Source organism: Oncorhynchus nerka, linkage group LG18, assembly GCF_034236695.1.
Source record: "Oncorhynchus nerka isolate Pitt River linkage group LG18, Oner_Uvic_2.0, whole genome shotgun sequence".
NCBI lineage: Eukaryota > Metazoa > Chordata > Actinopteri > Salmoniformes > Salmonidae > Oncorhynchus > Oncorhynchus nerka.
In genome coordinates, this window is record NC_088413.1 from 69,051,121 (window position 1) to 69,063,287 (window position 12,167).

General features: G+C 44.1%; 1 protein-coding gene across 2 annotated transcripts in view; it reads right to left on the reverse strand.

Moving 5' to 3' along the window:
* The window catches only part of LOC115146385 (grainyhead-like protein 1 homolog), a 28,079-nt gene that overhangs the window by 5,959 nt on the left and 9,953 nt on the right, over nt 1-12,167 (reverse strand). For both annotated transcript variants that reach the window (XM_029688428.2, XM_029688429.2), the window contains exons 9-12: nt 9,433-9,679; nt 9,108-9,235; nt 3,633-3,661; nt 1,992-2,077 (exon numbers count right to left, since the gene is read on the reverse strand). In XM_029688428.2, the coding sequence (XP_029544288.1) occupies nt 1,992-2,077; nt 3,633-3,661; nt 9,108-9,235; nt 9,433-9,679 (490 nt within the window). The remainder of the gene's footprint in view (nt 1-1,991; nt 2,078-3,632; nt 3,662-9,107; nt 9,236-9,432; nt 9,680-12,167) is intronic.

Genomic DNA, 12,167 nt, shown 5'->3' on the forward strand with positions numbered 1-12,167 from the left:
TTGTCTCAATACTTTTGGAGATCACTGTATGTGAAATTTTCAGGGCCACTTTTGACATGAGGGTGCTACTTTCAGAACTACTGGCTAAATTGTATAAAGAAATCAAAAAATGTGGCAATTGGCAATTAACCCCCTGAACAACAACATTCTCAGTAAGGGTTACAGAAATGTTTTACTTGCTCTGACTATGTGTTTTTTCATCTACCCTAGTTAAATGCACTACTTGTAAGTCACTTTGCATAAGAGCGTCTCTAAATGAACAAAATGTAAATGATCAACTGCAAAGCACACTGGGTTTTTTATTGGCCTAGTTTTGGGGTCGGAGTGCTTTAGAATAATACTCAGCATGCTTTGCAAGTGTTCATTTTGACATTTACCTTTAGGTCATTTAACAGAGTCTCTTATAACACTATAGTGCAATCAGACTTCTGACAACAATACAGGCTAAAAGGGGGCTGCAAAATTGTGAACCACCATAAAAAAATGGTATAGAAAAGTATTTTGAAAACAAAAAATTACAACTCTCGAAAGTGTCTTGTTACATGGATTGTAACAGGCAAATTAAATACAAATTACAAAACAGTCAAAGGTAGTTGAAATACGTATTTCTAATGAATTTAACAGAAATACTGCCCAGCTCTCTGTGTGTGTGTGTTTTCCATGTGTGTTTGCATGTGTGTTCATATGCTGAAGAAGGATGAAGAACGTGTCCTTGTGTGTGAATTGTGAGAGAGGTGAGAATGAACATTGATATTGTGTTGTTCACGGTGGGAAGGGGGATACTGCTGTTGTGTTTTCAGGGGCTGGGTAAATAAGGAATCACGTGCCTCACATCTATGGGTAAGGTGTGTGTGGAGCAACGAACCGCCCTTGCTGTCTCTGCCTGGCCGGTTCCACTCTTTCCACTGGGATTCTCTGCCTCTAACCCTATTACAGGGGGCTGAGTCACTGGCTTACTGGTGCTCTTTCATGCCGTCCCTAGGAGGGGTGCGTCATTTGAGTGGGTTGAGTCACTGATGTGATCTTCCTGTCTGGGTTGGCGCCCCCCCTTGGGTTGTGCCGTGGCAGAGATCTTTGTGGGCTATACTCAGCCTTATCTCAGGATGGTAAGTTGGAGATATCCCTCTAGTGGTGTGGGGGCTGTGCATTGGCAAAGTGAGTGGGGTTATATCCTTCCTGTTTGGGCCTGTCCGGGGGTATTATCGGATGGGGCCACAGTGTCTCCTGACCCCTCCTGTCTCAGCCTCCAGTATTTATGCTGCAGTATTTTATGTGTCGGGGGGCTAGGGTCAGTTTGTTATATCTGGAGTACTTCTCCTGTCTTATCAGGTGTCCTGTGTGACTTTAAGTGTGCTCTCTCTAATTCTCTCTTTCTCTCTTTCTTTCTCTCTCTCTCTCGGAGGACCTGAGCCCTAGGACCATGCCTCAGGACTACCTGGCATGGTGACTCCTTGCTGTCCCCAGTCCACCTGGCCGTACTGCTACTCCAGTATCAACTGTTCTGCCTGCGGCTATGGAATCCTGACCTGTTCACCGGACGTGCTACCTGTCCCAGACCTATTATTTGACCATGCTGGTCATTTATGAACATTTGAACATCTTGGCCATGTTCTGTTGTAATCTCCACCTGGCACAGCCAGAAGAGGACTGGCCACCCCTCATAGCCTGGTTCCTCTCTAGGTTTCTTCCTAGGTTTTGGCCTTTCTAGGGAGTTTTTCCTAGCTTCTACACCTGCATTGCTTGCTGTTTGGGGTTTTAGGCTGGGTTTCTGTACAGCACTTTGAGATATCAGCTGATGTACGAAGGGCTATATAAATAGATTTGATTTGATTTGTGTGTGATGGGGTGTTGGTGGCCTTCAAGGCAAGCCATAACACACACACTCCTCCCTCTCCATACCTAGCCCTCTCTCTGGTTTCGAGTTGGACAGTGACCTTATCAGTAGTGTATACACAGCGCATGGGCGGGGCGGGCACACACACACGTCATACCTTTCTTGGGCTTGTCCATTCTGGCCAGCTTATTGGAAGGTGAACCAAACTCATCCTCGGCGTAGAGCGATCTCTTCATGCCCGAACTGCAATGGACACACACGACAGGTTGGTTTAGAGCGCTTATGCACTCACACAGACACTCACGTATACACACACACACACACACACACACACACACACACACACACACACACACACACACACTCCAGTTAAGCCTGTGAGGCCCTCTCCCAGAGAAATAGCAGGAAGGCCCTAACAACCCTAACAACCAACCTAACAACCCTAACAACCACTCTAACAACCCTAACAACTACGTAATAGACCATGACACAAACAGCTCTCAGGGTCTTTCTTAGAAGTAACTGGTGTAGCTAAAGGTTGAAACTGGAAGACCTAAAGGTGGAAACTGGAAGAGCTAAAGATTGAAACTGGAAGAGCTAAATGTTGAAACTGGAAGAGATAAAGGTGGAAACTGGACAAGCTAAAGGTGGAAACTGGAAGAGCTAAATGTTGAAACTGGAAGAGATAAAGGTGGAAACTGGAAGAGCTAAAAATTGAAACTGGAAGAGCTAAAGGTGGAAACTGGAAGAACTAAAGGTGGAAACTGGAAGAGCTAAAGATTGAAACTGGAAGAGCTAAAGGTGGAAACTGAAAGAGCTAAAGGTGGAAACTGGAAGAGCTAAAGATTGAAACTGGAAGAGCTAAATGTTGAAACTGGAAGAGATAAAGGTTGAAACTGGAAGAGCTAAAGGTGGAAACTGAAAGAGCTAAAGGTGGAAACTGAAAGAGCTAAAGGTTGAAACTGGAAGAGCTAAAGGTGGAAACTGGGAGAGCTAAAGGTGGAAACTGAAAGAGCTAAAGGTGGAAACTGGAAGAGCTAAAGATTGAAACTGGGAGAGCTAAAGGTGGAAACTGGGAGAGCTAAAGGTGGAAACTGGAGGAGCTAAATGTTGAAACTGGAAGAGCTAAAGGTTGAAACTGGAAGAGCTAAAGGTGGAAACTGGAAGAGCTAAAGGTGGAAACTGGAAGAGCTGAAGGTGGAAACTGGAAGAGCTAAAGGTGGAAACTGGAAGAGCTAAAGGTGGAAACTGGAAGAGCTAAAGGTGGAAACTGGAAGAGCTAAAGGTGGAAACTGAAAGAGCTAAAGGTGGAAACTGAAAGAGCTAAATGTTGAAACTGGAAGAGATAAAGGTTGAAACTGGAAGAGCTAAATGTGGAAACTGAAAGAGCTAAAGGTGGAAACTGGAAGAGCTAAAGATTGAAACTGGGAGAGCTAAAGGTGGAAACTGGGAGAGCTAAAGGTGGAAACTGGATGAGCTAAAGGTTGACACTGGAAGAGCTAAAGATTGAAACTGGAAGAGCTAAAGGTTGAAACTGGAAGAGCTAATGGTGGAAACTGGAAGAGCTAAAGGTGGAAACTGGAAGAGCTGAAGGTGGAAACTGGAAGAGCTAAAGGTGGAAACTGGAAGAGCTAAAGGTTGACACTGGGAGAGCTGAAGGTGGAAACTGGAAGAGCTAAAGGTTGTCTCGGTCGAACAGCTACCATATGAGTGGCCATACTTTATTTACTCCAGCCCTTTTCCATCTACTTGTCCAATAAAACTAATTAGCGTGAAGTCAATGTTTCCAGGAACTCACCTTTCCTCTCCATCTTCTTGTGAGAAGGGCTGCATAGAGAAAGAGAGAGAATGGAGGGAGAACCAGAGAGAAGAGGGAGAAAGAGGGTGAAGAGGGAGAAAGAAAACAGAGAATGAGGGGAGGGAATGATATGGGTCAAGGGTGAAAAACACAGTCATACATATGAAATAGGTCATTTGATCTAATATGGAACAGGTCTATTGAACTTTGTGGGCCGTGTCAACAATCCTAGGGGACCTCTTAAATCAAAACTGATGACATTTACATTTACATTTACATTTAAGTCATTTAGCAGACGCTCTTATCCAGAGCGACTTACAAATTGGTGCGTTCACCTTAAGACATCCAGTGGAACAGCCACTTTACAATAGTGCATCTAAATCTTTTAAGGGGGGAGGGGGTGAGAAGGATTACTTTATCCTATCCTAGGTATTCCTGAAAGAGGTGGGGTTTCAGGTGTCTCCGGAAGGTGGTGATTGACTCCGCTGTCCTGGCGTCGTGAGGGAGTTTGTTCCACCATTGGGGGGCCAGAGCAGCGAACAGTTTTGACTGGGCTGCGCGGGAACTGTACTTCCTCAGTGGTAGGGAGGCGAGCAGGCCAGAGGTGGATGAACGCAGTGCCCTTGTTTGGGTGTAGGGCCTGATCAGAGCCTGGAGGTACTGAGGTGCCGTTCCCCTCACAGCTCCGTAGGCAAGCACCATGGTCTTGTAGCGGATGCGAGCTTCAACTGGAAGCCAGTGGAGAGAGCGGAGGAGCGGGGTGACGTGAGAGAACTTGGGAAGGTTGAACACCAGACGGGCTGTGGCGTTCTGGATGAGTTGTAGGGGTTTAATGGCACAGGCAGGGAGCCCAGCCAACAGCGAGTTGCAGTAATCCAGACGGGAGATGACAAGTGCCTGGATTAGGACCTGCGCTGCTTCCTGTGTGAGGCAGGGTCGTACTCTGCGGATGTTGTAGAGCATGAACCTACAAGAACGGGCCACCGCCTTGATGTTAGTTGAGAACGACAGGGTGTTGTCCAGGATCACGCCAAGGTTCTTAGCGCTCTGGGAACATTGTTTTGGATATGATTTAAATATTTTCCCCTCAACATGAGAGCATGCTTTAATTTATTACTGTAATAAGCAGTTCAGATTATTTTGAGTAACACTTTCGATTCATAAATCCTAATTCATAAAGGCCATTCTTGCAGCACAAGATAAGTGCAACCTGGTTAGAAGGATACATTTAATTGGCCCACTCGCCCTCTGACCTGGTTAGAAGGATACATTTAATTGGCCCACTCGCCCTCTGACCTGGTTAGAAGGATACATTTAATTGGCCCACTCGCCCTCTGACCTGGTTAGAAGGATACATTTAATTGGCCCACTCGCCCTCTGACCTGGTTAGAAGGATACATTTAATTGGCCCACTCGCCCTCTGACCTGGTTAGAAGGATACATTTAATTGGCCCACTCGCCCTCTGACCTGGTTAGAAGGATACATTTAATTGGCCCACTCGCCCTCTGACCTGGTTAGAAGGATACATTTAATTGGCCCACTCGCCCTCTGACCTGGTTAGAAGGATACATTTAATTGGCCCACTTGCCTTCCAACCTGGTTTCCATACCTTCATTGATTGTCTTATCAATACTAAACACATTCACAGGTAACAGAGTGCAGTCGTGTGTTGTAACTAAGCAGTGTCCATATTTTAGGAGGAATTGTGGAATGTATAATCAATATTAGTTCTGGTCCAGGTTGTTAGTGTGTACTACTCCACTATGTAGTTAAGGAGCATGTACTAAACACCTGAACCAGGCCAAATCAATAGTCTATTCTCAGAGGAAGCCAAGTCCCCCTGCTAATCACTAACTGATAGGAGGGCTAGAGATTTACTGGGTTGCCATTTTATGCCAATCGTGTGTCAAAATAAACGTTTTCCTTCCAGGCTGGATCAGAATGGTAAACAGTAAAGGTTTATTTTCAGCTCAGTCCACCCTGCATGTCAGCAACGCCATGTGGCCCAGAAACCAGAGAACTCAGTCAGCTCAGCTGGGTCATGTTCATTATGCACCAAATGGACTGAAACAGGGAGGGACTACCTGGACTTGTCCAATGTGAAACACTCATGTTCGTTTTCAGTAGCAATAATATTTTCAAATACGCAAACCTCATGAACGGACCCTGGTGCCACTGTGGCCAACAGGGAGCAGTCAAAGTTCACTTTCTACAGAGCCACAGGGATGAATTAAAACAACTGTCTGCCCATCTTCCAGGTCTAGGGAAAATGTTTCACTCTAGGCTTCCAGCAACCACCCTGAGGGCCATGTGATATCACACTGCTAAGCCAAGGAGGGTTCAGAGTCCAGGCGTGGCTAGGAGCACTGCTAGTGCCAGGAAGAGGTGTGTTGTTGGGGAATGGAGAGAGAGACCTGACATACCACACGTAGACAGACGTGTGCTATACTCCCCTCTGTCTCATGTCCCCTTCGCATCAAGCCAAGTCACAAGTGCAACAGGTGCAGTCTACTCTAGACATACTGCATTAGGTGCCGTATTAAGAAACCACTGGGCTTCCATAATCAATGATATTGAAATTATGAGATATTCACGCATATGAGAGTGATTCCAAACATGTTTGGATTCGTTGAAGCACTGTGTAAGATAATTTGACTCACACACCTAGAAACCTTTGGATCTATCCCAAGGCCATCTCCACCTATCAGATGGCACTGGAACCTCCTAGGTTATATAACCAACACCCAATCCCATGATATTACATGATTACAGTATCCTGGCCAATTGGCAGGTCTACACTGTATGTTTTAGTCACCTTGACCTGCACCTTGTCCTGAGTAGGAGTTGAAACTGTTTACCAGCCAGGAACCATATAAGGTGTGACCAAGGCAGCCCGGTGGTTAGAGTGTTGGACTAGTAACCGAAAGGTTGCAAGATCAAATCCCAGAGCTGACATGGTAAAAATCTGTTGTTCTGACCCTGAACAGGCAGTTAACCCACTGTTCCTAGGCTGTCGTTGAAAATAAGAATTTGTTCTTAACTGACTTGCCTGGTTAAACAAAGGTAAAAACAAATTATATGGTTGTGTCTGAAATGGCTCCCTATATAGTGCACTACTTTTTGGCCCTTGTCAAAAGTAGTGCACTATATATGAAATAGATGCACTACTTTTGACTGAGGCCCATAGGGCTATGGTCAACAGTAGTGTACTGCACTACATAGTAAATAGGGTGCCATTTGGGACAAACCCTCTGATCTCATAGTGACAAAGTTACACTGATATTGGCCAGGCACCAGTCGACTAGTCCGTTGTTTCTAATAGGTCTTGAAAACAGAAAGAGCTGCTTGTCCATGGTGATTATATACATCCCAGAGAACACCACTCTGCAGGTGGCGACTGACAGAGTGTGGGGGACTGGGACCAGTCACCTGGCCCAACCAGCTGGAGAGGAATGACCTGTCACCTGGCCCAACCAGCTGGAGATGAATGACCCGTCACCTGGCCCAACCAGCTTTAGAGGAATGACCCGTCACCTGGCCCAACCAGCTGGAGAGGAATGACCCGTCACCTGGCCCAACCAGCTGGAGAGGAATGACTGTCATGAGGAGTGCTGGACGGGCTATACAAGGTCATAACATGGCATAGACATAGCACATCCCTCTTGGGCGGCAGGGTAGCCTAGTGGTTAGAGCGTTGGACTAGTAACTGAAAGGTTGCAAGTTCAAATCCTCGAGTTGACAAGGTACCAATCTGTCGTTCTGCCCCTGAACAGGCAGTTAACCCACTGTTCCTAGGCTGTCATTGAAAATAAGAATTTGTTCTTAACTGACTTGCCTAGTTAAATAAAGGTAAAAAAAAAATGTAGAGTTCCAAAATAAACTATTCTGTCAATTCAACTAGGATTTCTGGAATTTTTGGGAACATTTCTGAAATGTCTTAACTCTGATCCCTCATAACGCACTGGACATCAATGGTGTTCAGGGCTTAGACTTCAAACACTAGGGTCTCTAATTCATCTATTAACAATAGGCAAAAGCCCCTCCACCCTAAAGGAAGATTGCCTTAAGGGATATCCACTATCTAAAGAACTCCGGGTATTTAGTGAAGGACTGCCAGAATGAGTGGCTCTTTAGAAGTCTGAAAGAGACACGGAGAGGGTGGACTGGACTCTTTGGTAGTCAGAGGCTGGTTGAAGTTGCATTCAAATGCCCTTTGATAAGGTTTTTATGATTGAATCAGCACCAAGTACGGTATATTATCTTAATAGATATAACTACTATGTAATCTAAATGTATGGCTGTTGTTAACCACTTGTGCAAATATACACTACTGTTCAAAAGTTTGGGGTCACTTAGAAATGTCCTTGTTTAAAAATATAAAAAAATGTTGTCCATTAAAATAGCATCACATTGATCAGAAATACAGTGTAGACATTGTTGATGTTGTAAATGACTATTGTAGCTGGCAACGGCAGATTTTATTTTTAATTTTTTATAGAATATCTACATAGGCGTACAGGGGCCCATTATCAGCAACCATCACTCCTGTGTTCCAATGGCAGATTCTGCTGTTCTGCGAAGGGAGTAGTACACAGCGTTGTACGAGATCTTCAGTTTCTTGGCAATTTCTCACATGGAATAGCCTTCATTCCTCAGAACAAGAATAGACTGACAAGTTTCAGAAGAAAGTTCTTTGTTTCTGGCCATTCTGAGCCTATAATCGAACCCACAAATGCTGATGCTCCAGATACTCAAATAGTCTAAAGAAGGCCAATTTTATTGCTTCTTTAATCAGACAACAGTTTTCAGCTGCACTAACATAATTGAAAAAGGGTTTTCTAATGATCAGTTAGCCTTTTAAAATGATATTAGCTAACACAATGTGCCATTGGAACACAGGAGTGATGGTTGCTGATAATGGGTCTCTGTACGCCTATGTAGACATTCCATAAAAAATCTGCCATTTCCAGCTACAATAGTCATTTACGACATTAACAATGTCTACACTGTATTTCTGATCAATTTTATGTTATTTTTAATGGACAATGTGCTTTTCTTTCAAAAACAAGGACATTTCTAAGTGACCCCAAACTTTTGAAAGGTAGCGTACATAGATAAAAACAAAAGATTTTTTAATTTTTTAAAATGTTTTTGTGGAATGCATTCAAAAAAGGGTTGGGGTTTATCATTTTGTTCCAATGAATCTGATAACAGCCTTATCACCACAACTACACTATACTAGGAAAACCAAACTGTGTTTTTATATCAGTTTGAATGTCACAGGTACCGTTGATTAACATGATTTATGTGGTAGCTATACTCTGCATAACCCTGTCTTCCGTGACCTGGCCCAGAATGCTGACCCTTAGACACAGATCTAGGATCAGCTTACCCTCCCCAAGTCCTAACCATAACCTTTAGAGGGTCAAATAAAAAACTGACCACATGTCAGTGTTTAGGGGCTAGGTACTCACATGGCGCTGGAAGATGGAGAAGTGGATGTCAGGGATAAAGAGAACCGGCTGGGTCTCAAAGTCAGACATCATCTTAAAGGTTGTGACATCATTACGCTTCTGAAGGAAAGGGACTTTAACGTCCACATCTATGGAGGGGCAAAAATGACAAATAATGAGATTAGTTGATGTGCATCATTGCAAGATAGACGTGTGTGTGTGATCACAAAAAATATAGCACCAAATGTGCGTGTATACACATGCTTTGACTGTGTGCGTGTGTGTGTGTGTGTGTGTGTGTGTGTGTGTGTGTGTGTGTGTGTGTCTGTACTCAGTGGGAACTCACATGATCCCAGACTGGTGTTGAGGTCGGTGCTCTTGCCCTTCCTACGGGACTGCTTCTTCTCCTCGTCTCTGATCTTCCTCTCAGCTCCCTTGTCACAGAACACCTTGATCTGGCAGAAGGCCCGGTGGATGGGCTTGTTGCTGCGGTTGTTGTAGCTGTAGGTGTCTATCTGCAGGTTCAGGGGCAGGCCTTTCACACCCTTCTGGGAAGAGAAGTCTGTGCTCAGACAGTTGACCGAGATGAAGATCTGAGGAGGAGGAAGAGGAGAAGGAAAATGAGGAAGAGGATGATGAAGGCGGAAGTGGAGGAGCAAGATTTATGACTTTGTTTTTCAAATTTTGTTTGTGGAGTAATTCAGGTACATTAAAACTGTGCATAGCAACACATAACAAGAAAATTGGAATTACATTGAATTACATAGGAGGTGGTTCCTGACTGGCTCATAGGAGGATGGGGCGGACAGAAGGGAGGAGGAGGAGGAGGAGGAGTTTGATACATTAACAAAAGAGATGTGTTCCATTGCCTCTATATTAAACATTATAGTGATTGTGCACAGTGTATGGTATCTTACACTTAAGGCATATACCGTGTTTATATATTTTGGATACAGAATATAGGCACTGCATCTCAATGTAAGAGGTGTCACTACAGTCCCTGGTTCGTATCCAGGCTGTATCACATCCGGCCGTGATCGGGAGTCCCATAGGGTGGCGCACAATTGGCCCAGCATCGTCCGGGTTTGGCTGGGGTAGGTCGTCGTTGTAAATAATAATTTGTTCTTAACTGACTTGCCTAGTTAAATGAAGGTTAGATTTAAAAAACAAATAGATTTTTGAAATAAAATAATAATAATAATGCAAATGGGTAAAATGTTAATTACATTCTTTGTCATTAACTGATGTTCCATACATAGTAAATTAGATCATAGTTATTCAAGAGCATTCCCACTGAATTCTCAGGCGCAAAGGATCTCTGTTTGATTCCTTGTTATATACATGCTGTCTTCACTGAACTGGTGTGTGTCTCCCTCTTTTGGCAGAGAGTGGTAATTACATGTTGACTCAGTTCTACTGCCAACCATTAAAACAAGATTGCGGAAAGCTATTTCAATAGATCGCTTTCTAGATAAATAACTATTTCAATATGCTTACTTAACATATAACCACTATACTGAAAAACCTTTACTGCAAGTTGCACAGATTTGATGTAGTTAGACTGAACTGTTACATTTTTGGAATAGCCACCTAGTAACTATTTAGTAACTAGTTTTTGCAGTTCATTTTAAGCAGAATGTAACTAGTTTTCTAAATTAGATCCTTGGTTTAATCCAATAGCCTGCTGGTTACCCAATGTGGCAAGAAACTATGTTGCTAACTTCATGTAAAGTCATGTATGGTGCAACATAGTTTCACGAGCTACGTATGTAAGTATGTTGCATTTCAACGTTTTTGCAATTGCTCATCTTCCGTAAAGATGATCTCATCGTATAATGCTCTATTCTCATGATCATTGCAGAGTGTTTTGTCAAGAAGCCCAAAGCGTGTCAACATTTGAGAAAGGCTGCTCCTACTCTGCCTTGTTTCATTTCCTTGCTTCATTTCCTCCTTCTGAGTAAACTGTGCGTGCCTAAGTTATTAAATCATCAGGGGACACAGCGAGGGAAGGTAAAGCATCTTGCACTTGCACACACGCACGCACGCACACACACACACACACACACACACACACACACACACACACACACACACACACACACACACACACACACACACACACATACACAAAACCATCCTTGTGACACCTTACACCTGACTCATCTGTGGTTCTAACAAACATACACAGTACAAAGACAAGGATGGAAGTCCTCGGTCCTATGGACACAGGCCTCAGGTCATGAGATGAGAAGATCCACACTCTGGTTATATGTATGCATGTGTGTGTGTGTGTGTGTGTGTGTGTGTGTGTGTGTGTGACCCTCAGTGAAAACCAAAGAGCATGGAGATGGAAGGGATAGATGAACTGTCTAGCTGTTAGTCTGTTTGTGCATCCCAGGCTAACAGTACAACAGTCAACAGTAGCAGTGTCATAGCACCCCATGAACATAAAGCGCAAGCTAAAGCGGTTGTGAGATTGTCTGTTGACGCCATCCCTCACAACCCAACAAACTGGTCAGGGACGGTGGATTATGTCTGTCACCTCGTACCCGGTCGGACGGGATTCCATCGCTAGCTGTCAAATTCAGTTCTGCCCCCCTGCCGCGTTTCCTCATTCCAACTCCCATTGTTAGGCAGTAGGCAAGTCCTAGATCCTTAGGCCTCCCTTGTACGTGCATCACTTTAACTCAGCAATTGGTGTGACGTAGAACGAGTTTAGAATGGGGCCTCGACGGCAGACAAACACCCACACATGTACCTATTCACTATGGTCTCTAAGCAACCAAAGGACCCAAAACACTGGGAAAACTCCCCTTACTCCCCAAGGGCCAATAAATGTCCCCAAGGACCACTTTCCATAATAGGCATTTAGAAGAAAACAAAGGACAAAGCGTGTGACGATCGCTTGCTGACGAATTGGTTTGCATCACCTGACACCTTTTCTGTGATGGCCAAAACACATCCTAACCTTCAGAGCAAGGGAAGGCAGTCTATTTTCGGAAGAATCTTCAGCCACATTTACACAGAATGTTGATGAGGAAGTTGTGATCAGATGACCCGAATCCTCCAGAAACACTTGTC